Below are 26,275 nucleotides of genomic sequence, written 5' to 3' on the forward strand. Positions count from 1 at the left end.
CACATTAGTACTTCTTCATACTACAAAATCTTGTTGATTGCTTTCAGAAAAACTCAGGATCATAGTTCCTCTGAAGAACACCCGTGTGAAGGAACAACAAGAAGCTGTCTTTAACTGTGAGGTCAATACCGAAGGTGCCAAAGCCAAATGGTTCAGAAATGAAGAAGCCATATTTGATAGTTCAAAATACATTATTCTCCAAAAAGACCTGGTCTACACCCTCAGAATTAGAGGTGCACAATTAGATGATCAAGCCAACTATAATGTGTCTCTGACCAATCACAGAGGTGAAAATGTTAAGAGTGCAGCCAATCTAATTGTAGAAGGTAAGTCACTTATTTGACATTAGAGATTTAAAAAATCAATTTCTATGATGAAAACAAATAAAATCAACACTCTTCTTCTCCTTTCCAACAGAGGAAGACCTTAGGATCACTGAGCCTCTTAAAGATATTGAAACAATGGAGAAGAAATCTGTCACATTCTGGTGCAAGGTGAACCGTCTCAATGTAACACTGAACTGGACCAAAAATGGCGAAGAGGTGGCTTTTGACAACCGTGTTTTATACAGAATTGATAAATATAAGCACTCTCTAATCATTAAAGACTGTGGCTTCCCAGATGAAGGTGAATACATTGTCACTGCTGGACAAGATAAATCTGTTGCTGAACTTCTCATCATAGAAGCCCCTACAGAATTTGTGGAACACTTGGAAGACCAGACAGTCACTGAGTTTGACGATGCTGTCTTCTCCTGCCAGCTCTCCAGAGAGAAAGCAAATGTAAAATGGTACAGAAACGGGAGAGAAATCAAAGAAGGCAAAAAGTACGTGAGAGCTTCTCAGTCTCTATTTCTGTAGCTATATATACAAGTTTGCCAATTTAGTGGTCATTATGCAAGCTAACCAATAATTCAATCTCTTCTTTTAGATACAAATTTGAAAAAGATGGCAGAATACATAGACTCATTATAAAAGACTGCAGGCTGGATGATGAATGTGAATATGCTTGTGGAGTAGAAGACAGGAGGTCTCGAGCTAGACTCTTTGTGGAAGGTACATATTAAGTGAAAGGACGATTTTTAATTCTAGTACCTTTTTAAATGTTGTTAATCCCAATACAAACATGTTTGTATTTATTTCACATTTTCTTTTCAGAAATCCCTGTTGAGATCATCAGGCCTCCCCAAGACATCCTTGAAGCCCCTGGTACTGATGTTGTCTTTTTAGCTGAGCTCAACAAAGACAAGGTGGAAGTCCAGTGGCTAAAAAACAACATGATTATTGTCCAGGGTGATAAACACCAGATGATGAGTGAAGGAAAGATACACAGGCTACAGGTCTGTGACATTAAGCCCCGTGACCAGGGTGAATACAGATTTATTGCCAAAGACAAAGAAGCCAGAGCTAAGCTTGAACTGGCAGGTAAGTCCCTTTCTTTTATTTTCAAACATCCTTACAATACCACAGATACTGGGTAGGTTTCAGATTTCACAGTTAATTAATGAGAAAATGTTTGTGAAAGCTTTTTATTCCGATTAAGCCTTGTCCACATGTTAACTATTCTAATTCCTCTTACCACCAAGTGTCCTGAGTAAGAGGAAATTGATAGCATTGCTCTTTACATGCGATAATCTTGCACAGCTCCTGGCACATGGCAGCTGTTCGTTAACTCCTAGAATTAACCTATTGCCCTGAGAGTCTTCCCAGCAAACCCAGACCTAGAGACAGGCCCATTCCTTTCTACTTTCCAAATCCCTGTGGGGCCTCTTAGGTCTGTTCTCATCCTGACCCAAGCTTCCAAGACATCCTTAGAGGTTGGCACTTTGAAAGAGCCATTAATGTACCTCTTGTGCATAAGAACAAGTTTATCTGGTTTATCTTGAACTAAGTATGAGGTGCCTATTTTATATAAAAAACAAAAAACCAAAAACATGTTCTGTGCACTATATTCAGGCCTCTGTTATTATTATTGGCAAAGAATGGAGATTTTGTGGTTTCATATCATACTTAGTCCTCTATTCTTCAGAGTCTGATAATTTGCAAAATAAGCCGTGAGAACTCTAAGTCAGCTAGTGTTCTCTCCTGTAAAGTTACTGTGACATGTAACCAGTATTTGCTAACAAATGCATAGTAAAGAAGCTATGGCATAGCTGGACTACAATAAATAACTCAAAAGCATTCACATATTATTTTTCTCACTAGCTGCACCTAAAATCAAGACAGCTGACCAAAACCTGGTGGTTGATGTTGGCCAGCCTCTGACCATGGTGGTGCCCTATGATGCCTACCCCAAGGCAGAAGCTGAGTGGTTTAAAGAAAATGAACCTCTATCTTCAAAAACTGTTGATACTACAGCTGAACAGACTTCTTTCAGAATTTCAGAAGCCAAGAAAGGAGACAAAGGAAGGTATAAAATTGTGCTTCAGAACAAACATGGAAAAGCAGAAGCATTCATCAATTTACAAGTTATAGGTAAGCCCTTGAGTCACTTGGACTTTATTGGCAAAGCACAACTAAAAGCGTGATAACACACTAAAAAAAAAAAAATGTATATGTGAATTCCAGATGTTCCTGGGCCAGTACGTAACTTAGAAGTGACAGAAACATTTGATGGTGAAGTGAGCCTCGCTTGGGAAGAACCATTAACTGATGGTGGAAGCAAAATCATAGGTTATGTTGTTGAAAGACGTGACATCAAGAGAAAGACCTGGGTTCTGGCCACTGACCGTGCAGATAGTTGTGAGTTTACTGTCACTAGACTACAAAAAGGAGGAGTTGAGTACCTATTCCGTGTGAGCGCAAGAAACAGAGTCGGCACTGGTGAACCAGTAGAAACTGACAGTCCTGTAGAAGCAAGGAGTAAATATGGTAAGAAGTTTCTAAGTAAATTGTAAACTAGCTTATCTTTGCTTTTATCCCTGAGATAACCTAAAGCCCCTGTTTTCTGGATATCCAGATGTTCCAGGCCCTCCTTTGAATGTAACGATCACTGATGTGAACAGATTTGGTGTCTCATTGACATGGGAACCACCAGAGTATGATGGAGGTGCTGAGATCACAAACTACGTCATTGAATTAAGGGACAAGACTTCTATCAGATGGGAAACTGCCATGACAGTAAGAGCTGAAGAACTGTCTGCAACTGTCACTGATGTGGTGGAAGGACAGGAGTACAGTTTCCGGGTTAGGGCCCAAAACCGAATTGGAGTTGGAAAACCAAGTGCAGCCACACCCTTCATCAAAGTTGCTGATCCGATTGGTGAGTCCATCAAAAAAAGGGAAATAAGTAATCCATTTAATCAAGAAATTAAGCTTATCGATTAAAATAAATCAAATTAAACAGAAGTTAATGAAAAGAACATCAGAAAAATTTGAACAAAATTGTAGAAATCCAGACTGGGCCTGCTTGTATCCAGTGAATATGGGGATGATAGAAATGATTACAGCATTATCTTAATAAGCTGTCACTGAATTAAATGGTATGCTCCAACTCTTTCTTCCAATCCAGAGAGACCAAGTCCTCCTGTGAACCTAAACTCCTCAGATCAGACTCAGTCATCAGTTCAGCTCACATGGGAACCTCCTCTGAAAGATGGAGGAGGCCCAATATTGGGCTATATAATAGAACGATGTGAAGAAGGAAAAGATAATTGGATTCGTTGCAATAAGAAACTTGTCCCCGAACTGACTTACAAGGTAGGGCATGTGTATCTAAAACAAATAGTCGGTAAATGATCATTGACTTAAACGTATATGTATTTTACAAATATTGATTCATAATTTTAGGTTACTGGATTACAAAAAGGAAATAAATATTTATATCGAGTATCTGCAGAAAATGAAGCTGGTGTTTCAGATCCATCTGAAATTCTTGGTCCTCTAACTGCTGATGATGCATTTGGTAAATGGGTATTTTATTTTGAGATTTGGGAACAGCACATGGCTGCTTTGGGGTACCAGGGATTTAAATACAGTACTGGAAACTCATTAAGTTTTCTTTTTGGTAGTTGAACCAACAATGGATTTAAGTGCATTTAAAGATGGCCTGGAAGTTACTGTGCCAAATCCTATCAAGATCCTGGTTCCAAGTACAGGCTATCCAAGGCCAACTGCTACCTGGTCTTTTGGAGATAAAGTACTAGAAGCAGGAGACCGTGTGAAAATGAAAACCCTATCTGCCTATGCTGAGCTTATCATTTCTCCAAGTGAACGTCCAGACAAGGGCATTTACATGCTGAAGTTAGAAAATCGTGTGAAAGCAATTTCTGGGGAGATTGATGTCAGTGTAATTGGTAAGGAACGAAACTTTTGTGATCTAAGGTGATTTGACAGTATTAACAAATATTGGTTCAAGCTATTAATGACTTCTGACTGCATTTTTTTTTTTCCAGCTCGCCCAAGTGCACCCAAAGAACTGAAATTCGGTGAGATAACCCAGGACTCAGTACATTTGACTTGGGAACCACCAGATGATGATGGAGGAAGTCCATTAACCGGATATGTTGTTGAAAAGCGAGAAGTCAGCCGGAAAACATGGACTAAAGTGAGTTTTGAGCAGCAACTACAGAAAAGAGAGTGGGGGAAATCCCGAAATGTCGAGATGCCTTGCAAAGTTTTTATGTTTTTACCTTTACCTTGCTGAAAAAGTACCTAAAACTTTTTAAAATGTATTGATGCTAATGCTTCCCGAGGTAGTTCAACCAAGATTTGGTGTAATTGCCTCATTTTGTGAGCCTTACCAGATTTTCAACTAGGTTTATTAAAAAATAAAACAAAACTTACCTACTCAGTTGGTACCTGATAAGTACCCAATATGCCCTTTTAAGCTATAAGCCATTCTAAGGACACTAAGTACTTAACTCCCTGGTGGTCATACTTCTTCTCACGCCACTAAATTACCTTAGTTGGCCTAATCTGCCATTTTCTCTCCTCAGTTTATACCATTACTGTTTTTTACCTTAATTTATCATATTTCTAATAACCAAGCTGGTAGAAAGAATCAACACCTTATTTGCCGACTTTTTAATGTGTACAAACTATGAAGCAGTTCCACCTTACATTAGGCGTCAAATATTATTATGTCTTACTTCGCAATTTTTTCCTTAATATGAAATCAACGTAAGAATAATCCTTAGCATTCAAAACAACTTCCATTTGTAACTCTGCTCATGGTAAAAATATTTTGACTTAGGCAGAGTTTTTGAAAAACAGTTTATTAACTGTATTGCTTTGTCCCAGGTTACAGACTCTGTGAGCAACCTAGAATTCACAGTTGCTGATCTTGTTCAAGGAAAAGAATATTTATTTAAAGTCTGTGCTCGTAACAAGTGTGGCCCTGGAGAACCCGCATATGTTGATGAACCTGTAAATATGTCAGCTCCTGCAAGTGAGTACATTCTTGATATTTTCTTACGTAGCCTCTTGTTACCTGTTTTTGCTTTTATTTTTATTTATGTATGTATTTATTTATTTGGCCATGCCACACAGCTTGTGGGATCTTAGCTCCCTGACCAGGGATCGAACCCATGTACCCTGCCCTGGAAGCACAGAGTCCTAACCACTGGACCACCAGGGAATTCCCACCTGTTTTTGCTTTTAGACCTGGAGTTGAAGTTATGGGGGAAAGACACAGGTTGGCAGTATGGAGATTTCATAGATGGCCTATCTAAGACTGACTCTCTCTTTAAAATGCTATAGCGGTACCTGACCCACCAGAGAATATTAAGTGGAGAGATCGAACAGCCAAGAGCATCTTCCTAACATGGGATCCACCTAAACATGATGGTGGTTCACGCATCAAAGGATATATAGTTGAAAAATGTCCACGTGGTTCTGATCGATGGGTCGCTTGTGGAGACCCAGTTGCAGAAACAAAGTAAGTTTTTAAATTATTTGGCACAAAAGTAAATATTTACTCTTACTAAAATGGGCTTTCTTTTGGAAAATCTAAATGTTAAGTTTAGAACTTCCTTGGTGTGCCTGATTTTTTTTTTTTTTTTTTTTGCGGTACGCGGGCCTCTCACTGTTGTGGCCTCTCCCGTTGCGGAGCACAGGCTCTGGACGCGCAGGCTCAGTGGCCATGGCTCACGGGCCCAGCCGCTACGCGGCATGTGGGATCTTCCCGGACCGGGGCACAAACCCGTGTCCCCTGCATTGGCAGGCGGACTCTCAACCACTGCACCACCAGGGAAGCCCCTGCCTGTCTGATTTTTAAAAGTGCTGCTGAACTTACCCTTTAATCAAGGTTTTCATTAGTTAAAATGTTGAAGCAATCCAGAATTAATTTAAAGGATAGTATTATACCAGGGGTATGAATTTTGGAAATATTATGAATACTACACAATGGAACAGATTAAATGCATTAAGTAAAATATCCTATTTTGTTTTCTGACAGAATGGAAGTAACAGGTCTTGAAGAAGGCCAGTGGTATGCCTATCGCGTGAAGGCCTTGAACAGGCTAGGAGCTAGCAAGCCAAGCAAACCCACAGAAGAAATCCAGGCTGTGGACACACAGGGTACTTACTTTTGGTTTTTGCTTTATCAGTCAGACTTTTGACTTTAATTCTGCCCAAATTTGGTAACATCGTAAATAATCTTTTCCAATTCAGAGGCTCCAGAAATTTTCCTCGACGTGAAGCTCCTTGCGGGTCTCACTGTAAAAGCAGGAATTAAGATTGAACTTCCTGCCACTGTAACTGGCAAACCTGAACCTAAAGTAACCTGGACAAAGGCTGATATGCTTCTGAAGCAGGACAAAAGAATCACCATTGAAAACGTTCCTAAAAAATCCACAGTGACGATCGTGGATAGTAAGAGAAGTGACAGTGGCACATACATTATCGAGGCCATGAACGTCTGTGGTCGGGCCACCGCTGTGGTAGAAGTGAACGTCTTAGGTAAGGGAGGCTCTCGTTTTAAAAATGGGCAAACTCGTTCCAGCTACTTTTGAAAATAAAACATATTAAACAAATGCTTTTCTCTGAGTGTGTACTGTCATCCACAGATAAACCTGGACCCCCAGCTGCTTTAGACATCATGGAAGTGACCAACGAGTCATGTCTTCTCACATGGAACCCACCACGCGACGATGGCGGATCTAAAATCACAAACTATGTCGTGGAGAGAAGAGCGACCGACAGTGATATGTGGTACAAGCTCTCGTCAACTGTCAAGGATACAAAGTTCAAGGCAACCAAATTAACACCCAATAAAGAATACATCTTCAGAGTTGCTGCAGAAAACATGTACGGTGTCGGTGAGCCAGTTCAGGCCACTCCAATAACAGCCAAATATCAGTTTGGTAAGTTTCTCATTAATCAGGTGGCTAAAAAAATAAAAAAAAAGATACTTGTGTCAAAGTTGGATTTAGGTGTCATATTTATATACAGGACATATAACACATATGATTATCCTGTCTACAGATCCACCTGGACCTCCAACTCGCCTAGAACCTTCTGATATCACTAAGGATGCAGTGACCCTCACATGGTGTGAGCCAGATGATGATGGTGGCAGCCCCATCACGGGTTACTGGGTTGAAAGATTAGATCCTGATACTGATAAATGGGTTAGATGCAATAAGATGCCAATAAAGGATACAACATACAGGTACGCCCAAGCTCTCCATTAAGATGTCAAAAAAGCAGTGTATATAAATTTTCATTCTTTAGCATTCCTTTTGATTATACCTGATTATATATTACTATAAAATTTTAAATTATTTTTACTTATCTTTTCTATTACCACATAATTTCAAAAATGATATAAATTCCATTGGAGGGCACATTTCTTAATTTCTTACCATAAAATATAAACTGTCTGGAAGTTCCAAAGTGTTTGGTCCTCTAGTATATTATGGTAATGATTATTATTATAGATATTATAATGAGACTGGTACATGTGACCAAATCTAAAGTGTGTGACAGTTAAAAGGCAATTTTTAATTTATATTGAAATACTTCAGTTAAATATCCAAACCAGTTTTTCACAATTTAAATAAATTAGCTTCTTCTATGTGAAATAAACAGAGGTTTCTCCTTCTTATCGTGGTATTCAACTCACACTTTGTTCCTAATTCAGAGTGAAAGGTCTTACCAATAAGAAAAAATACAGATTCCGTGTGTTGGCTGAAAATCTTGCTGGACCTGGAAAAGCAAGCAGATCAACTGAGCCAATCTTAATAAAGGATCCCATAGGTATTATTCATATATTTTCTGTGATTATTTTGAAGCTTATATTAATTCCTTTTGGCAAACCTCAATAATGGTTTCATTTCATTGGCTTGCAGATCCTCCATGGCCCCCTGGAAAACCAACCGTGAAAGATGTAGGCAAAACATCATTAATGCTGAATTGGACAAAGCCAGAACACGACGGAGGGGCAAAGATCGATTCTTACGTCATTGAAATGCTAAAGACTGGAACAGAGGACTGGGTCCGAGTGGCCGAAGGGGTTCCCACCACCGAGCATTTGTTCCCAGGGCTCATGGAAGGGCAAGAATACTCATTCCGAGTTAGAGCTGTGAACAAGGCGGGCGAAAGTGAACCCAGCGAACCCAGTGACTCTGTGCTTTGCCGGGAGAAACTTTGTAAGTCACTCTTAATTATTTCATCCCTGCTATCTAATCTCTTAGTGACTACTAGAAAATTTAGTGAAGACTGAATATTGGACAATAAGAAATTGAATTTTTTTTTCCTTCAGATCCCCCATCACCACCTCGCTGGCTTGAAGTTATCAATATTACAAAAAACACAGCAGACCTAAAGTGGACAGTTCCTGAGAAAGATGGAGGGTCGCCCATCACCAACTACATTGTGGAAAAGAGAGATGTGAGGCGGAAAGGCTGGCAAACAGTGGACACAACTGTCAAGGACACCAAGTGCACAGTGACCCCACTGACCGAGGGTTCTTTATACGTGTTCCGAGTTGCTGCAGAAAATGCCATAGGACAGAGTGACTATTGTGAAGTCGAGGACTCTGTCCTGGCCAAAGACACCTTTAGTATGCTCTCTAACTTCATCTTTGTGACACCATTTGTAGTGGATTGTCACTTTTCTCCCTGGTTTTTCTAACCACTGAATATTTTACTTTCAGCCACCCCTGGACCACCCTACGCTCTGACAGTGGTTGATGTGACGAAAGGACATGTTGACCTGAAGTGGGAACCACCTAAAAATGATGGTGGAAGACCAATACAGAGGTAGAATTTTAATTAACCCATAAAGAAAAATTTACATTCAGCTGAAAATTCTTTATTCATGCTCACGAAATGCTTTGTTATTTCAACAGATATGTCATTGAGAAGAAAGAAAAGTTAGGTACCCGTTGGGTGAAAGCTGCAAAGACCTCAGGACCTGACTGTAACTTTAAAGTAACTGATGTCATTGAAGGAACAGAGGTCCAGTTTCAGGTTCGGGCAGAGAATGAAGCTGGAGTTGGACACCCAAGCGAACCTACAGAAATCCTGAAAATTGAAGATCCAACAAGTAAGTAGTGTTGATTATACGAAGGATATTGTCTAGAGCTTGATGATGAGACTGTGGATGTGAATGTTTCACTCTCTTTTCAGGTCCTCCTTCACCTCCCCTTGATCTGCATGTGACTGATGCTGGGAGAAAGCATATTGCCATTGCTTGGAAGCCTCCAGAGAAAAATGGTGGAAGTCCTATTATAGGATACCATGTTGAAATGTGTCCAGTAGGCACTGAGAAATGGATGCGAGTTAATTCTCGCCCAATAAAAGACTTGAAATTCAAGGTTGAAGAAGGTGTTGTGCCCGACAAGGAGTATGTTCTGAGAGTGAGAGCCGTCAATGCTGTTGGTGTCAGTGAGCCATCTGAAATCTCCGAAAACGTGGTTGCCAAAGACCCAGACTGTAAGAACAGTTTCTTTTTATAATTAATAAAGTAGGCTTTACTCATGCACTGCATTTTGACACACCCTTTTTTTCCCCTTTTGGATTATCTCTTACAGGCAAGCCAACAATTGATCTGGAGACTCATGACATTGTCGTCATTGAAGGTGAAAAATTAAGCATTCCTGTTCCCTTCAGAGCTGTCCCAGTTCCAACCGTTAGCTGGCATAAAGATGGCAAAGAAGTTAAAGCAAGTGATAGATTAACAATGAAGAAGGATCACATCTCTGCACACCTTGAAGTTCCCAAGAGTGTCCATGCAGATGCTGGAGTTTACACCATTACCCTGGAGAATAAGCTCGGCTCAGCAACTGCCTCAATCAATGTCAAAGTCATAGGTAATCATTCTTTTGATGAAACACCGGACATTCTTCACCTGTTGGGAAAATTGGTTAACTCTGCAATGTTAGTATAAGTGGCTTCATGAGCTGGCCATTTGTAAATTAAGTGTCCTTTCAGATTATTTCTTCCCATATGAGAAGCAAAGCAATTCTGAAGAGATGAAATTGCTATTTAAACTCTGATTACACTAATTTACTTCTGTTGTAATTATTTGCATGTGAAGTACTAATTTAAATAAAAGATATGGCACACCCAAAGAATGTTTAAATAACCAATATTCATTTATTAATTTTATTTGCATGTTTTCATAGTGTTCTCAACCAGGAGTGGTAACATTTTCTGCCCCCTTCCCCCCCACACATGGATGGTGTTTCGAAATTTGGGGGGCCATTTTTGCTTGGAACAAAGACTAAGGGGGAAGTTACTGACATTTAGTAATTGGGAGCCAAGGATGCAAAATGGCCTGCAATGTCCTACTCAGAGTGTGCTCTTAATATGCTGACTTTTCAGGTTACAATAATAATTGTCAATTTGATTTCTAATAGGACTACCTGGACCATGCAAAGATCTTAAAGCAAGTGATGTGACCAAGAGTTCTTGTAAATTAACCTGGGAACCTCCAGAATATGATGGTGGAAGCCCAATTCTTCATTACGTCCTAGAACGCAGAGAAGCTGGGAGGAGGACGTATATACCAGTCATGTCTGGTGAGAACAAACTGTCTTGGACTGTCAAAGATCTCATACCAAATGGTGAATACTTCTTCCGTGTTAAAGCTGTCAACAAGATTGGTGGAGGCGAATATATTGAACTGAAAAATCCAGTCATTGCTCAAGATCCAAAGCGTAAGTTTGAGCATGAATGTAATAGAGCTAAGAGTTAATATGCATTTTTTTAAGAAGATGGGTTTCCCTATATTAACAGGTTTTTTCTTGTTCTTCAGAGCCCCCTGATCCACCTGTAGACGTTGAGGTACATAATCCTACTGCTGAGGCAATGACTATTACATGGAAGCCACCTTTGTATGATGGAGGGAGCAAGATAATGGGTTACATCATAGAGAAGATTGCTAAGGGTGAAGAGAGATGGAAGAGATGCAACGAACACCTGGTACCAGTCCTGACCTATACAGCAAAAGGCCTTGAAGAGGGAAAGGAATACCAATTCCGTGTGCGAGCAGAAAATGCTGCTGGTATTGGCGAACCTTCTCGGGCCACTCCTCCAACCAAAGCAGTAGATCCTATTGGTAAGCTGTGTTTAATGGGTTTGCCATTTTCCCATCGTAAAAGAAATGAGAATAAGGTTTTGTCAGATATTTTAATCAGAATTGAAAACAATTACTGTTTTTAATCATTGCAGATGCCCCGAAAGTCATTATGAGAACAAGCCTAGAAGTGAGACGAGGTGATGAAATAGCACTCGATGCAATTATTTCTGGGTCACCTTACCCAACTATTACGTGGCTAAAGGATGAAAATGTTATCACACCAGAGGAAATTAGGAAGCGGGTAGCACCCTTGGTTAGAAGGAAGAAGGGTGAAGAAGTTCAAGAAGAAGAACCATTTGTCCTGCCTCTGACACAGCGTTTGAGTATTGACAGTAGTAAAAAAGGAGAATCTCAGCTACGTGTCCGAGATTCTCTCCGACCTGATCATGGCCTGTTTATGATCAAAGCTGAAAATGACCATGGTATTGCAAAAGCTCCTTGTACCGTCAGTGTGCTAGGTAAGTAGGTAAAACTACACTTTCCAATGGAAGAAAGTTAATATAAGAATTTTGCGGGCAGTTAATAGAAGTGGGAAATAGCTTCAGCAAGGTATCCTCGGTCCCAATTTTTTCTCCTGGCTATGTAAAAGAAATCAACTGACCTTGTTATTCATTAGCTAATGTGATACAAAGATAGACAGATGTAGAAAAAACAGAGGTTTATGTCACAGAAGCACACTGTGTTTAGAAGCTTAGAAGCACACTAAACATTTACATTTTCCAGTGCGACACAAAATTTTAACCACTTCTGTCTTTCAAAATATCAGATATACCAGGACCACCAATCAACTTTGTATTTGAAGATATTAGAAAGACCTCAGTCATCTGTAAATGGGAACCACCCCTTGATGATGGTGGCAGTGAAATTTTAAACTATACTTTGGAAAAGAAAGACAAGGCAAAACCTGACTCAGAATGGATTGTCATCACTTCAACACTTAGACATTGCAAATATTCAGTGACAAAGCTGATTGAAGGAAAAGAGTACCTCTTCCGTGTCAGAGCTGAAAATAGGTTTGGGCCTGGACCACCATGTGTCTCAAAGCCACTTACAGCTAAAGATCCATTTGGTAAGGGTCTTTAGCATTTAAACTTTGCCTTTTTATATGTTGGTATATACATTATCACAGCTTGTAAACTTGAATTTTCATGTCATGCTAGGGAATTAATTCAAATATGCCTTTTTAATTTTAATCAGAACCACCTGATGCACCCGATAAGCCCATTGTGGAAGATGTCACCAGTAACAGTATGCTAGTGAAATGGAATGAACCAAAAGATAATGGAAGCCCCATCTTGGGTTACTGGCTTGAAAAACGTGAGGTGAATAGCACACACTGGTCTCGTGTCAACCGAAACCTTCTGAATTCTTTGAAGACCAATGTAGAAGGCCTATTAGAGGGACTCACCTATGTCTTCAGAGTATGTGCCGAAAACGCAGCTGGACCTGGAAAGTTCAGTCCCCCCTCAGATCCCAAAACAGCACGTGATCCAATCTGTAAGTAATTCCTTAAGAAGAAAGTGGGGTATAGCATGGTCACTATAATTAACAGTACTGTTTTATATGCTTGAAAGTTGTTGAGAGTGTAGATCTTAAGTGTTATCAAAAAGTGGTAATTATGTGAGGGAGTGGTGGTGTTAACTAACATTATTGTGGCAATCATTTTGCAATATATACATGTATCAAATCGTCACATTGTACACCTTAAACTTACATGCGTTATATGTCAATAATATCTCAGTCAAGCTGGAAAAAAATCAAACTAAATACTAGCAATGACTATAGACAAATGTTGAGGTTGCAATGTAAGATTTTAAACATCTGTATTTATAACTTAAAAGCTTCACAAAGCAATAATTACCCATATTACATGCAACACACTGTGGGAAAAAAAAGGGGTCACGTAAGCTACTGCACATTTTAAAACCATCATCAGTGAGTTGTTTTTTTTAAATAAATTTATTTATTTATTTATTGGCTGCATTGGGTCTTCGGTGCTGAGTGCAGGCTTTCTCTAGTTGCGGCGAGCGGGGGCTACTCTTTGTTGCGGTGAGTGGGCTTCTCATTGCAGTGGCTCCTCTTGTTGTGGAGCACAGGCTCTAGGCACACGGGCTTCAGCAGTTATGGCACGTGGGCTCAGTAGTTAGTTGTGGCTCATGGGCTCTAGAGCACAGGCTCAGTAGTTGTGGCACACAGGCTTAGTTGCTCTGTGGCATGTGGGATCCTCCCAGACCAGGGCTCGAACCCGTGTTCCCTGCATTGGCAGGCAGATTCTTAACCACTGTGCCGCCAGGGAAGTACCCATCATCAGTGAGTTTTAATTTCTGTGTCTGCATTCATTCTAGCTCCACCTGGGCCACCTGTCCCAAGAGTCAATGACACAAGTTCCACAACTATTGAACTAGCATGGGAACCCCCAGCTTTCAATGGTGGTGGGGAAATTGTTGGCTACTTTGTTGATAAGCAGCTGGTTGGCACAAATGAATGGTCCCGCTGCACAGAGAAGATGATCAAGGCCCGTGAGTACACTGTCAAAGAAATCCGAGAGGGTGCCGATTACAAACTTCGAGTGAGCGCTGTCAACGCTGCAGGTGAAGGACCGCCTGGAGAAACAGAACCCGTTACTGTGGCTGAACCACAAGGTACTTAAAAGTTACATAAATAAGATGATGGATATTTTCCCAGTATGAGATTTTTTTTTTTTCCATCTTTCTTGGGCTAATGTATGACTGTTCTCTTTCAACAGAGCCTCCAAATGTGGAACTAGATGTTTCTGTCAGGGCTGGGATACAGATCGTGGCTGGGAAGACTCTCAGAATTCCAGCTGTGGTAACTGGTCGTCCAGTGCCAACAAAAGTGTGGACCATAGAAGAAGGAGAGCTGGATAAAGACCGTGTTGAAATAGAGAACGTTGGAACCAAATCTGAACTAATTATCAAGAATGCATTAAGAAAAGATCATGGCAGATATGTGATTACAGCTACCAATAGCTGTGGTTCTAAATTTGCAGCAGCCCGGGTAGAAGTTTTTGGTAAGGAATATTACATGGATTTCCACAGGATTTTTCCTAAGTGATACTATCTTATTGCATTGATTTTTTTGTTGCCGTTTTATTTTTCAGATGTCCCTGGTCCAGTTCTTGATTTGAAACCCGTTGTAACAAACAGAAAAATGTGTCTGCTTAACTGGTCTGATCCAGCAGATGATGGAGGAAGTGATATCACAGGCTTTATTATTGAAAGGAAGGATGCTAAGATGCATACTTGGAGACAACCAATAGAGACTGAGAGGTCTAAATGTGACATCACAGGTCTCCTTGAGGGACAAGAATATATGTACCGTGTGATTGCCAAGAACAAGTTTGGCTGTGGCCCTCCTGTTGAAATAGGACCAATTCTTGCAGTTGACCCACTAGGTAAAAAAGAAGGTTTTCACTGTGTATATAAAGTAAATACTGATTGCTTCTAGTTATGTCACTTATGTATAGAGCTTTATGGCTTCAAACTCCCAACAGTCTCAAGATCTATAGCTGGAATAATGAGAAAGTAATGAGAAAGGTAAACTAAATAACTACCAGCAACTTTATACCATGTTTACAATAATTTCAATGTAATTTTTGCACAAAACTGGGCATGGTTTTGTGTGCTGAAAAACCTGAATCACTGGAGCTTAGCATAACCTAAAAATAGTTTAGAAATATTACATCTTAGTAAGAAAATACACTGGAGTAATTAATTTAATAGTCCAGTAGTCAAAGAGAGTTCACTGTTTTTGAAAGATTACAGGACAGAAAACTGCCTTAGCGTAAATGCTTTGGTCTTTCTTTAGCCCCTCAAGTGGTCCCCAGACTGGAAGGATGAGGGGGCACCAAAACCAGAAAGAGCCACCAAAGAATGGAAACCCAAAGGAGATCTCCTCGACCCGTATAAACAAATAGGAAGCCCTAATATTACACACACTTGATAATGCATGCTGACATCCCATCCTAGAAAGCCAAGTCTTTGAGGATGCCCCGTTCCCCAAGAGACAGAGGAGTTATTCCTCCACCACCACCATCCCAAAACAGGAACAAAATTACCTCCTCACTGTAACAGCTCATCTCAAAATGTCTACTACAGCTCAGGTTGTGCCAGAAAGAACAGAACAGAGTTGGACTTCTACCACTAAGCTCTGCTTCTGGTTGCGATAACAGTCAAGAGTGGATTGGGTCTAGTTTCACCATGCAAAGCTTATTCTTTCTATCTTGTCCTTCAGGACACAAAACTACAGCAGCATTACATAAATTCTCTTTCCACCCCCCTGTTAAACCCACACTTGAGGCAACATGGTCCAAAGTGTGTTCAGTAGACATATCCATTTTCTGTTAATAAGAAAGGAACACTTGCTCTCAGCTGGTCACTCAAAGCAAAACTTCACAGACAGCCCTCCTAGGTCATTAAAATTAGAAGCTTTCCCACTGACAGAGGTAAAATATCTAAAATGCTAAATATAAAAAAGCATACATGCACCTCAATTTTTAATCAATAATCTTGACTATAGAGTTTACTAAGAGAAATTCTGACTATATGAATGCCTATAATTCTGTTGACTGAGATATTCTGAGGATTTTAAAGACAGATGCAACAATATGCCAAACAGAAACCTATTTTTCACATAATTAATCCGAATTGAAATGTGATTTCTTACATGAATACTTATTTCATTCTTGTCATTTCAACCTGCCTCTGGTTAAAGGTCCTCCAACGTCTCCCGAGAGGCTGACATATACGGAACGGACCAAGTCCACTATCAACCTTGACTGGAAAGAGCCCCGCAGTAATGGTGGCTGCCCCATCCAAGGCTATATCATTGAAAAACGGCGTCATGACAAACCTGACTTTGAAAGAGTTAACAAGCGACTCTGCCCAACCACATCTCTTCTGGTTGAAGATCTTGATGAACACCAAATGTATGAGTTCCGTGTCAAGGCCGTCAACGAAATTGGTGAAAGCGAACCATCCCTGCCTCTTAATGTGGTCATACAAGATGATGAAGGTGTTGAATCTGAACATAATAATCATTTTAATGCACTTTATCTCATAGGTTGAGCAAACATCCTTATGACTTTGCTATTTTTTTTCCCCTTTCCCTTCTCTTTGCAGTGCCTCCAACTATTAAGTTGCGCCTGTCTGTTCGAGGAGACACCATCAAAGTTAAGGCGGGAGAGCCTGTTAACATCCCTGCAGATGTGACAGGCCTTCCAATGCCTAAAATTGAGTGGTCCAAGAATGAAACTGTGATTGAAAAACCCACCGATGCACTTAAGATAACCAAGGAAGAAGTATCCCGAAGTGAGGCAAAGACTGAGCTTAGCATTCCCAAAGCAACCCGGGAGGACAAAGGCACTTACACGGTGACTGCTTCTAATCGCCTTGGCTCAGTGTTCCGAAATGTCCATGTTGAAGTATACGGTAAGTGACACGCTTTCTTATAAAAAAAAGAAATCCAGTGTCTGTTTAAGAATTTGCTTCTCAATCTCCTCCTTTGGTTCCTTTTCAGATCGTCCGTCCCCACCAAGAAATCTTGCTGTTGTTGACATTAAAGCTGAATCTTGCCACTTAACGTGGGATGCCCCTCTAGACAATGGTGGGGGTGAAATCACCCATTATGTCATTGACAAACGCGATGCAAGCAGGAAGAAAGCTGAATGGGAAGAAGTCACCAACACTGCTGTAGAGAGGAGATATGGGGTAAACTCTTCTAAGTATTTTCTTATGCACACTTAAAGGACATAACTCTGAATTAACATCATTCTAGCATGACCTTGGAATTTAATGATTAAACTCAAAACCACACACAAAAAGCTTAAGTATAGTTTTTAGCATCTTGCACATAAAGCCACTTAGTAAATACTTTGATATACAGATCCTCTTTTACTTGAGAGAGCCACTATTAGGTGCAATAAATTTACACATTCTCATTTTAAAAGACTTTCTCCATGTTTGAGTGCAGAAACTCAGATAACTGAGTTTATAGAAGTATTTCTTTTTACAGTCTTCCCTACCAAAATAACTGGAATTTTAAAACAAGTGAAAATCAATGTAAGTATATTGTTTTTAAGAAATTATTGTTCATCTGATTTCTAGATCTGGAAACTTATCCCCAATGGTCAGTATGAGTTCCGAGTTAGGGCAGTGAATAAATATGGAACCAGCGATGAATGCAAATCAGATAAAGTGGTCATTCAAGATCCTTATCGCACTCCTGGACCTCCGGGAAAGCCAGTAGTTTTGGAGCGCACCAAAGGGTCGATGCTAGTGAGCTGGACTCCTCCTCTGGACAACGGTGGCTCTCCAATTACTGGCTACTGGCTGGAGAAGAGAGAAGAGGGAGGTGCCTACTGGTCACGTGTTAGCCGAGCACCGATAACCAAAGTGGGATTGAAAGGCGTGGAATTTAATGTTCCCCGTTTGATTGAAGGTGTTAAATACCAGTTCAGAGCGATGGCAATAAATGCTGCAGGAGTTGGCTCTCCCAGTGAACCATCAGACCTAGCTGTTGCAGGAGATCCCATATGTAAGTATGCTTCCATTTCTGGAATTTATCAAGGGCAAAGCCACTAAATGGATAGCTCTGCTCTTAAAGTTCTTGTATATTTCTATGCCAAATTATTTCACTTATTAAAATAAAAAGTTTCATACTTATATAGACTATCAGAAGTATATATGTATGTGTGTATACATATACACACTATGCACACATATCTAATATGTACATATACATGTATATGCATACACATACATACAAAAACTCATACAGTGTTTAAACACTTAGATTAAATCTAGTATTGTATGAGGAATCACAATAATAAAGACCCTGGACTATAAGCTCCTCTCTGCTCCCATACCTTAAATAAACCTCTCTCTCATTAATTAGCTACTGTGGAAATTATCTCCCTCACTAAACAGTCAGACCCTCCAGTAGGAGTTCAACAAAAGCAAAAGGTTGTTAAATTTTCAATAGTATATATTGAATAAAGATATAAGATCTTCAAGCACAGTCTGTGAGGTCAAATAAAAGAAAAAAACAATTCTGAAAGATCTATGAGCAGATCGGTTCAAAAATTAAAATACCATGACTTTAATGATTAATTTCATTTGCTATATAAATGGATTTTCTGTGGGAAAAAAAATTCAGCTGTTTGTTCAAAAGACTTAAAATAATCTAAGTTCTATACAGAGCATATATAAAAAATGAATTAGTCATTCATCCTGCAAGCTGTTAGTAAACATATGCTATGTGCAAAGAGCTGTCCTAGGCACTGGAGAGGAAAGAGCTATGGTTAAAAAGATGAATGGAGTAAAAGAATTTCCGTAATCGTAAAGCACTGTCAGAAATGTGATGGGTTGTCACCCGATTAGGGACAGGGTCAACGGCTACAGTAAAGGGCTTAAGATTAGTTTGTGTTCAAAGGTTTACCAGCTAATGATGAAATCATTTTTTAATCTTAATTTTATGGTAGGTTAAATTAAAATAAGCTTTTAGTAGAGAATATTGCAGAATCTCTTCAAAGGGACCTCAAAAGTAAAATAGCTTTTCACCAATTGTGTGTAAATAGAATATTTCTCTATCTAGAGCTAGTCAGTAATCTTTCTACTCCCAGTTAGTTGTTTGCTTTCTTTGTTTCAGCATTAATGCTAAATGAAGATAGATTTTCTTATATTTCTCTTCTCTAGAAGGTAATTTATTCCTTTGGCATTCCTATTTTAATATTTTAATAGATTAAAAATAAGATATGGTCAGGTATAGTAAAACATTCTTATAGTATATAAATCTATCATCCCACCAGCTTCAAAATCTGACTTTTTTTAATTTATTTTTTTATTAGATCCACCTGGGCCACCTTCTCGCCCAGAGGTCAAAGATAAAACAAAGTCAAGCATCTCACTAGCGTGGAAACCTCCAGCCAAAGATGGTGGCAGTCCGATCAAAGGATACATTGTAGAAATGCAAGAAGAAGGTACTACTGACTGGAAAAGCGTAAACGAACCAGACAAACTTCTAACTACCTGTGAATGTGTGGTGCCGAATTTGAAAGAGCTCAGGAAGTACAGATTCCGAGTGAAAGCTGTCAATGAAGCTGGTGAATCTGAACCAAGTGATACAACTGGAGAGATCCCTGCCACTGATATTCAAGGTACTAGTCCTTAATCCATTTATGTATTCATCTTTTGATCTTATCATGAAACTGATTCATTTGTTGAAGACATCTCAATTACGTTTTTGAAAAAGCTGTGCTAAATCCTGTTATATTATCCATGGTATTACAGAGGTACCAGAAATTTTCATTGACATTGGAGCACAAGACTGTCTGATTTGTCAAGCTGGCACACAGATTAGGATTCCTGCTGTCATCAAGGGACGCCCAACACCAAAATCATCTTGGGAATTTGATGGAAAGGCAAAGAAGGCAATGAAGGTAAGAAAATTATAATTCTCTGCATCTCCCATTGACTCACTCTAAGGAATATTTACACTATAACTGACTATCTTCTTTTCTAATAGGATGGGGTTCATGACATACCTGAAGATGCACAGGTAAAAAACAAAAAACTGAAATGATTCAGAATCGGACTGACTTCAATACTACTATGATTTCATTCAGTGTGTGACTGCTATTTTCTTTGTACAGCTGGAGACTGCTGGAAACTCATCCGTAATTATTATTCCGGAATGTAAACGATCTCATTCAGGCAAATACAGCATCACAGCCAAGAACAAAGCAGGACAAAAGACTGCAAATTGCAGAGTTAAAGTCATGGGTAAGAAAGACTTTAAAAGTTATTATGGAATAAGAACAAATTATTTTAAACAGGGCACCACTGTTTATATTGGGATTTGCATCCAACAGATGTACCAGGGCCACCCAAAGATCTGAAAGTCAGTGACATCACAAGGGGTAGTTGCAGGCTTACATGGAAGATGCCGGATGATGATGGAGGAGACAGGATCAAAGGCTATGTTATCGAGAAGAGGACTATTGATGGAAAAGCTTGGACTAAAGTCAATCCAAACTGTGGAAGCACTTCATTTGTAGTTCCTGACCTCATCTCTGAACAGCAATACTTCTTCCGCGTGCGGGCACAAAACCGTTTTGGTATTGGTGCTCCCGTGGAAACCATTCAGAGGACCACTGCCAGAGATCCAATATGTAAGTTTTTAAGTCTAAGATTAAAGTAGCTTCCTAAACTTGAAATGTATTGTTATAAATAATGATTAATACTTTCTTTAACTATTTTTAAAGATCCTCCTGATCCCCCTATTAAACTCAAGATTGGCCTCATAACAAAGAACACAGTACATCTGTCATGGAAACCCCCAAAGAATGATGGGGGCTCCCCAGTCACCCACTATATTGTTGAGTGTCTTGCGTGGGATCCTACTGGGACAAAGAAAGAAGCATGGAAACAGTGCAATAAGCGCGATGTGGAAGAACTGGAGTTTACGGTGGAAGACCTGGTAGAGGGTGGGGAATATGAATTCAGAGTCAAAGCTGTCAATGCCGCAGGAGTCAGCAAACCTTCAGCCACTGTTGGCCCCGTGACTGTCAAAGACCAGACATGTAAGTACCAATGGGTTATCTATCAGAGAATGTCCTCTTCGTGAATGCCTTCCTAGATACTCAAGAACAGTCCAAAATAAAGAGATGTCTCTGTACGTCAGAAGCTACCACGGGTTCAGTCTGGACGTGGGCCCATTACCCAATCACTCATGCCCTCAACTTGCACAGAATTATCATATTTCCATATATATTACCTTTCCCTTACTGAAAGGAGATACTGTTTGGAATTTCCTTACTCGAATTTTTCTCCATGGCAGGCTGTTTTACTTACCAGAAATTAAAACAGTTCCTCTGCATGCTCCTCAAAAAGGGCAGAAAGTAACCAATTATTTGCTTAGCAACTGCTGAGACCCATTTATCTTCACAATCGAGTTTCTTTTTCTTAACTAGAAACTTATATACCATCACAGCCATGAATAATCTGGGAACAGCATCAAAGGAAATGAGACTGAATGTCCTTGGCAAAGGTTACGTGGTTTTATTAAAACTACATGATTTTCTCTATTTGAGAAAAAGATATATCTACTTTAAGAGATAAAATATCCACACAAATATGGTAATAATTCTTCCTCTCGTTATTGTTACCATCATTACTGCTGTGTATTTGTTAGTTCTCTCTTCTAAATATAGGAAAGCTGTAGTCACTACTCCCTGTGCATATTCTTACACTAAATTCATGAAAAATGGAAAATTGCTTTGCCTCTATTAGCAGTTAGTTATATTTCTTAAAAGGGGAATTCATCTCAGAACGAACAAAGTAGGTCCCCTCATTAACTCTGCATAAATATTAGGGAATATCATGAAAGAACTCCCAAGTCTAAGATACTATAGTTTCACTTCTCTCTGCCCTTTTTCAGTATCTACAATCATAATGATGCCAGGTAAGAGAGAGACAGTAGGTGATACATAGCCACATGTAGATCAATAAAGGATGAGGACCACATATGCCTGTTCCCTAAACTGGTGTAAATTAGCTGAAGACAGATCTGTTCTTTATGTCAGGTAGGGCTATAAAGCCTGCTTATAGTAGATCAAATAACTTTATCATCACTGTGAATTCTACTTTCGATGCTTTAGTGTTTTTTTTATGTTCCTAATGACAACGTTTTTTTTTTTTAAATAATCTAGGCCCACCTTCAATTGAGCTAAAAGAATTCATGGAGGTTGAAGAAGGAACTGATGTTAGCATCGTGGCCAAAATTAAAGGTGTGCCATTCCCGACACTAACCTGGTTTAAAGCTCCTCCAAGGAAGCCTGATAACAAAGAACCTGTTGTCTACGACACCCATGTCAACAAACTGGTGGTGGATGATACCTGCACTCTAGTGATTCCACAGTCTCGCAGGAGTGACACTGGCTTATATACCATCACAGCTGCGAATAATCTGGGAACAGCATCAAAGGAAATGAGGCTGAATGTCCTTGGTAAAGATTACATTGTTTTATTAAAACTACATAGTTTTCTGTCCATAAATGTAATATCTGTCTTTAAGATCATTGTCCTAATAAAGTTTTCTTTTTTTAAACCATTTTAGGTCGCCCTGGCCCTCCAGTGGGACCAATAAAGTTCGAATCTATTTCAGCAGATCAAATGACACTATCTTGGCTTCCACCTAAAGATGATGGTGGGTCTAAGATTACAAACTACGTAATTGAGAAAAGAGAAGCTAACAGGAAGACATGGGTGCATGTCTCCAGCGAACCTAAAGAGTGCACATACACAATTCCAAAATTGCTAGAAGACCATGAATATGTATTCCGAATCATGGCCCAGAATAAATATGGCATTGGGGAACCTCTTGACAGTGAACCAGAAACAGCAAGAAACCTCTTCTGTAAGTAGGACATGTTTCACATTCAAAGTCATTCTTATTTGTGTTTTTCAAAATTTCTTATAAATCACTGTGATTTTTGTCACAGCTGTCCCTGGAGCACCAGATAAACCAACAGTTAGCAGTGTGACTCGAAACTACATGACTGTCAACTGGGAAGAGCCAGAATACGATGGAGGCTCTCCTGTTACAGGATACTGGCTAGAAATGAAAGACACCACTTCAAAGAGATGGAAGAGAGTTAACCGAGATCCTATCAAAGTCATGACTTTGGGTGTTTCTTATAAAGTGACTGGTCTTATTGAAGGTTCTGATTATCAATTCCGGGTATACGCAATCAATGCTGCTGGTGTGGGTCCAGCAAGTCTGCCATCAGACCCAGTGACTGCTAGAGATCCCACTGGTAAGCCTTAAAACCATTCTTCCCCCCCCCCCCCCCCCCGCCAAAGAGTGCCATGGAAAAGTCAAGAATACTAACGCATACTGGTTCTTTCCAGCCCCTCCTGGACCTCCATTTCCCAAAGTCACAGACTGGACTAAATCATCTGCGGATTTGGAGTGGTCTCCCCCACTAAAAGATGGTGGATCCAAAATAACGGGATACATCGTTGAATATAAAGAAGAAGGAAAAGAAGAATGGGAAAAGGTAGCTAACACTTGGCATTATGGAAATGTACTATGAATAAACTGAACACTTAGTAGTTATTCTCAATCCCATTAACTCCTATCTGTATTTTTTTATTAAGAAATCAGAAAAATAACATATAATTTAACTGATAATCCAAACATCTCTTAGGTCAAAAAACCTAATCAAAAGTTAAGTCATGTTATTGTTAACTTATCTTTTGGCTATAAAGCCTGAAAAGATGGAATAAGTGATGCATATATGTGGAATCTACAAAAATGGTACAGATGAACCAGTTTGCAAGGTAGAAATAGAGACACAGATGTAGAAAACAAACGAATGGACACCAAGGGAGGAAAGCAAGTGGCCGGGGGTGGGGTGGGGGTGGTGGGATGAACTGGGAGATTGGGATTGACATGTATACACTAACATGTATGGGAGATTGGGATTGACATGTATATACATGTATAAAATAGATAACTAATGAGAACCTGCTGTATAATAAAATAAAATTCAAAAACAGAACCTATTTTATCAAATTATATAATAAAATATACATAGATATATATATAAAAAAGGATGGAACAAGTAAACAGTACGGTTTTTTTTCAATCACTTGACAATATTTTAAAACATAATTCCTTCCATTCAGTATTTACCTGTAATATCTGATCCCTAGAACCTAAACTGGCAACAATTTTCCCAAAGAGAGTAAATATGCTGTTGCTATGCTTTGGAAAGCTATTAAAACAAAAAACTACAGTAGTCCCCCCCCCCCCCCCCGCAATTCCCAAGGGATATATTCCAAGACCCCAGTGGATGCCTGAAACCACGGATAGTACCGAGCTCTCTATATATATACTATGTTTTTTCTTTATTAATGGGCAGGTAGCATATACAGCGTGAATATGATGGAAGGGATAGTTCACTTCCCGGGCAGGGATGGAGCAGGATGGTCCAAGATTTCATTACGTTACTCAGAATGGAACGCAATTTAAAACTGATGAATTGTTTATTTGTGGAATTGTTTTCCATTTAATACTTTTAGGTTTCCGTTGACTTCAAGTAAATGAACACAGAAAACAAAACCACGGATAAGAAAGGACTCCTGTATTCTAATTATAAAATGCTTGTGATTTTTCCCTAGGCTAAAGAAAAAGAAGTGAGAGGAACAAAACTTGTTGTAACAGGATTAAAAGAAGGAGCATTCTACAAATTTAGAGTTAGAGCAGTCAACATTGCCGGCATCGGAGAACCTGGAGAAGTCACAGATGCCATTGAAATGAAGGACAGGATTGGTACTTACTAATATTTCTATTATTTTGTCAATATTTGCATTTTGGATTGGAAATGAAAAGCACATTTGTTATTTTCAATTGTTTTCCAGTATTACCTGACCTTCAGTTAGATGCCAGCGTCAGAGACAGAATTGTGGTCCATGCTGGAGGGGTGATTCGGATCATCGCCTATGTATCTGGCAAGCCTCCTCCAACCGTTACCTGGAGTATGAATGAAAAAGCTTTACCCCAAGAGGCCACCATTGAGACCACAGCCATTAGCTCATCCATGGTCATCAAGAATTGCCAGAGGAGCCACCAAGGCATCTACGCTCTTCTTGCCAAAAATGCAGGGGGGGAAAGAAAGAAGACAATTATCGTTGATGTATTAGGTAACAACTTTCAATTCGTCCATGCGTCTTTAAAAAATAACACTTTATTTCATCTACAATAAAGCTATATTAGTTTTTAAAAAAACTACATTACAAATATTTTGGAAAATAAGAAAAATCACCCACAATCCCATTGACCACTATTAGCATTTTTTTAAATTTCCTCCTTTTTTCATCCTATCCATATTTTATATGGCTGTACTCCTATATAAAGTCTTATGTGCTGCCTTTTTATATAATATGCCACCATAAGCATTTACTATGTTATTATATAGTTTTCATAAAAGCAGCTTTCCTGAAAATGTCCATGAATGTTTAACAATTTGCTAAGGTTGACCGTTTTCACATCATAGGACCTATCAGTTATCATAATAAGACAAAAGTCCCTTTGAAGGTGTCAGTATTCTAATTGAAGAGAAGCATCATATTTGGTTATCAATATTGCATTTCTTGTCACTGAATATCGAGTTGAACTCTACGAGGCTTGTTCATGCCTCTCACTGGCTGCTCTACTCCAGTGATTTGCTCAGAAAGTGAAGCCCTCCCACTCAGATCTCTCTCTCAGCACATCTCTAGGCACAACCATACTCCAAACACACAGTTTTTATGTGAAAATAACCAGTTCTCTATTGAACATAATATTATGAAAACATGTTTTGCTTTCATTAGTGAAAATGGCATGCGGAAAAAGATCTCATTGAGCAATGGTCCTTCAAGTTTCTAGGTTGTTTCAAACTCCTAAACAGTCTTCTGTCCAATGGCTATTACTTTAAGAACTGGTGTACTTCCAGGTTAAATTCCAAACCTCTCAAAGGTCATTCTGAGATTTGGGGTCTCCTGTGCTGCTCAGATTCACTGGTCACACAGAAAAAAATTCTCTCCCCCTTTCCCCTGTGGAGAGTAAACTGGACACAAAAAGTAGTCATGCCTCTCTTCACCCCTCTCCTGTCTCCCTCTGTGCATTTTCCTCCCAACACTGCCCTCTTACCTGACTCACAAATTACCAAAAAAAAAAATGTGTGT

At 39.4% G+C, this 26,275-nt stretch overlaps 2 protein-coding genes across 49 annotated transcripts in view; one reads left to right on the forward strand and one right to left on the reverse strand.

Annotated features, from left to right (window-relative positions):
• The window catches only part of TTN (titin), a 282,014-nt gene that overhangs the window by 186,512 nt on the left and 69,227 nt on the right, over nucleotides 1-26,275 (forward strand). For all 41 annotated transcript variants that reach the window (XM_067741398.1, XM_067741403.1, XM_067741365.1 and 38 more), the window contains 48 exons: nucleotides 48-326; nucleotides 418-826; nucleotides 931-1,055; nucleotides 1,158-1,424; nucleotides 2,205-2,474; nucleotides 2,568-2,870; nucleotides 2,959-3,261; nucleotides 3,511-3,698; nucleotides 3,789-3,903; nucleotides 4,010-4,294; nucleotides 4,394-4,545; nucleotides 5,241-5,388; nucleotides 5,700-5,877; nucleotides 6,397-6,518; nucleotides 6,612-6,899; nucleotides 7,007-7,303; nucleotides 7,425-7,611; nucleotides 8,083-8,198; nucleotides 8,291-8,590; nucleotides 8,704-9,003; nucleotides 9,097-9,202; nucleotides 9,292-9,488; nucleotides 9,572-9,877; nucleotides 9,976-10,254; nucleotides 10,804-11,103; nucleotides 11,202-11,504; nucleotides 11,618-11,983; nucleotides 12,292-12,594; nucleotides 12,723-13,022; nucleotides 13,871-14,167; nucleotides 14,272-14,556; nucleotides 14,647-14,940; nucleotides 16,260-16,559; nucleotides 16,667-16,975; nucleotides 17,064-17,254; nucleotides 17,651-18,080; nucleotides 19,393-19,701; nucleotides 19,835-19,983; nucleotides 20,070-20,102; nucleotides 20,197-20,326; nucleotides 20,416-20,715; nucleotides 20,809-21,126; nucleotides 22,255-22,551; nucleotides 22,662-22,961; nucleotides 23,047-23,361; nucleotides 23,456-23,604; nucleotides 24,731-24,881; nucleotides 24,971-25,252. In XM_067741398.1, the coding sequence (XP_067597499.1) occupies nucleotides 48-326; nucleotides 418-826; nucleotides 931-1,055; nucleotides 1,158-1,424; nucleotides 2,205-2,474; nucleotides 2,568-2,870; nucleotides 2,959-3,261; nucleotides 3,511-3,698; nucleotides 3,789-3,903; nucleotides 4,010-4,294; nucleotides 4,394-4,545; nucleotides 5,241-5,388; nucleotides 5,700-5,877; nucleotides 6,397-6,518; nucleotides 6,612-6,899; nucleotides 7,007-7,303; nucleotides 7,425-7,611; nucleotides 8,083-8,198; nucleotides 8,291-8,590; nucleotides 8,704-9,003; nucleotides 9,097-9,202; nucleotides 9,292-9,488; nucleotides 9,572-9,877; nucleotides 9,976-10,254; nucleotides 10,804-11,103; nucleotides 11,202-11,504; nucleotides 11,618-11,983; nucleotides 12,292-12,594; nucleotides 12,723-13,022; nucleotides 13,871-14,167; nucleotides 14,272-14,556; nucleotides 14,647-14,940; nucleotides 16,260-16,559; nucleotides 16,667-16,975; nucleotides 17,064-17,254; nucleotides 17,651-18,080; nucleotides 19,393-19,701; nucleotides 19,835-19,983; nucleotides 20,070-20,102; nucleotides 20,197-20,326; nucleotides 20,416-20,715; nucleotides 20,809-21,126; nucleotides 22,255-22,551; nucleotides 22,662-22,961; nucleotides 23,047-23,361; nucleotides 23,456-23,604; nucleotides 24,731-24,881; nucleotides 24,971-25,252 (11,931 nt within the window). The remainder of the gene's footprint in view (nucleotides 1-47; nucleotides 327-417; nucleotides 827-930; nucleotides 1,056-1,157; nucleotides 1,425-2,204; nucleotides 2,475-2,567; nucleotides 2,871-2,958; nucleotides 3,262-3,510; nucleotides 3,699-3,788; nucleotides 3,904-4,009; nucleotides 4,295-4,393; nucleotides 4,546-5,240; nucleotides 5,389-5,699; nucleotides 5,878-6,396; nucleotides 6,519-6,611; nucleotides 6,900-7,006; nucleotides 7,304-7,424; nucleotides 7,612-8,082; nucleotides 8,199-8,290; nucleotides 8,591-8,703; nucleotides 9,004-9,096; nucleotides 9,203-9,291; nucleotides 9,489-9,571; nucleotides 9,878-9,975; nucleotides 10,255-10,803; nucleotides 11,104-11,201; nucleotides 11,505-11,617; nucleotides 11,984-12,291; nucleotides 12,595-12,722; nucleotides 13,023-13,870; nucleotides 14,168-14,271; nucleotides 14,557-14,646; nucleotides 14,941-16,259; nucleotides 16,560-16,666; nucleotides 16,976-17,063; nucleotides 17,255-17,650; nucleotides 18,081-19,392; nucleotides 19,702-19,834; nucleotides 19,984-20,069; nucleotides 20,103-20,196; nucleotides 20,327-20,415; nucleotides 20,716-20,808; nucleotides 21,127-22,254; nucleotides 22,552-22,661; nucleotides 22,962-23,046; nucleotides 23,362-23,455; nucleotides 23,605-24,730; nucleotides 24,882-24,970; nucleotides 25,253-26,275) is intronic.
• The window catches only part of PLEKHA3 (pleckstrin homology domain containing A3), a 138,381-nt gene continuing 118,632 nt past the window's right edge, over nucleotides 6,527-26,275 (reverse strand). For 2 of the 8 annotated variants that reach the window (XR_010944366.1, XR_010944364.1), the window contains 3 exons: nucleotides 24,982-25,082; nucleotides 8,098-8,147; nucleotides 6,527-7,327 (listed from right to left, as the gene is read on the reverse strand). The gene's annotated coding sequence lies outside the window, so the exon portion shown is untranslated. Of the gene's footprint in view, nucleotides 7,328-8,097; nucleotides 13,034-16,914; nucleotides 17,235-21,397; nucleotides 21,548-22,354; nucleotides 22,512-23,436; nucleotides 25,083-26,275 lie in introns of all 8 variants that reach the window. The other 6 variants (XR_010944360.1, XR_010944359.1, XR_010944362.1 and 3 more) reach the window with 6 other exon arrangements.

Source organism: Pseudorca crassidens, chromosome 6, assembly GCF_039906515.1.
Source record: "Pseudorca crassidens isolate mPseCra1 chromosome 6, mPseCra1.hap1, whole genome shotgun sequence".
NCBI classification, from domain to species: domain Eukaryota; kingdom Metazoa; phylum Chordata; class Mammalia; order Artiodactyla; family Delphinidae; genus Pseudorca; species Pseudorca crassidens.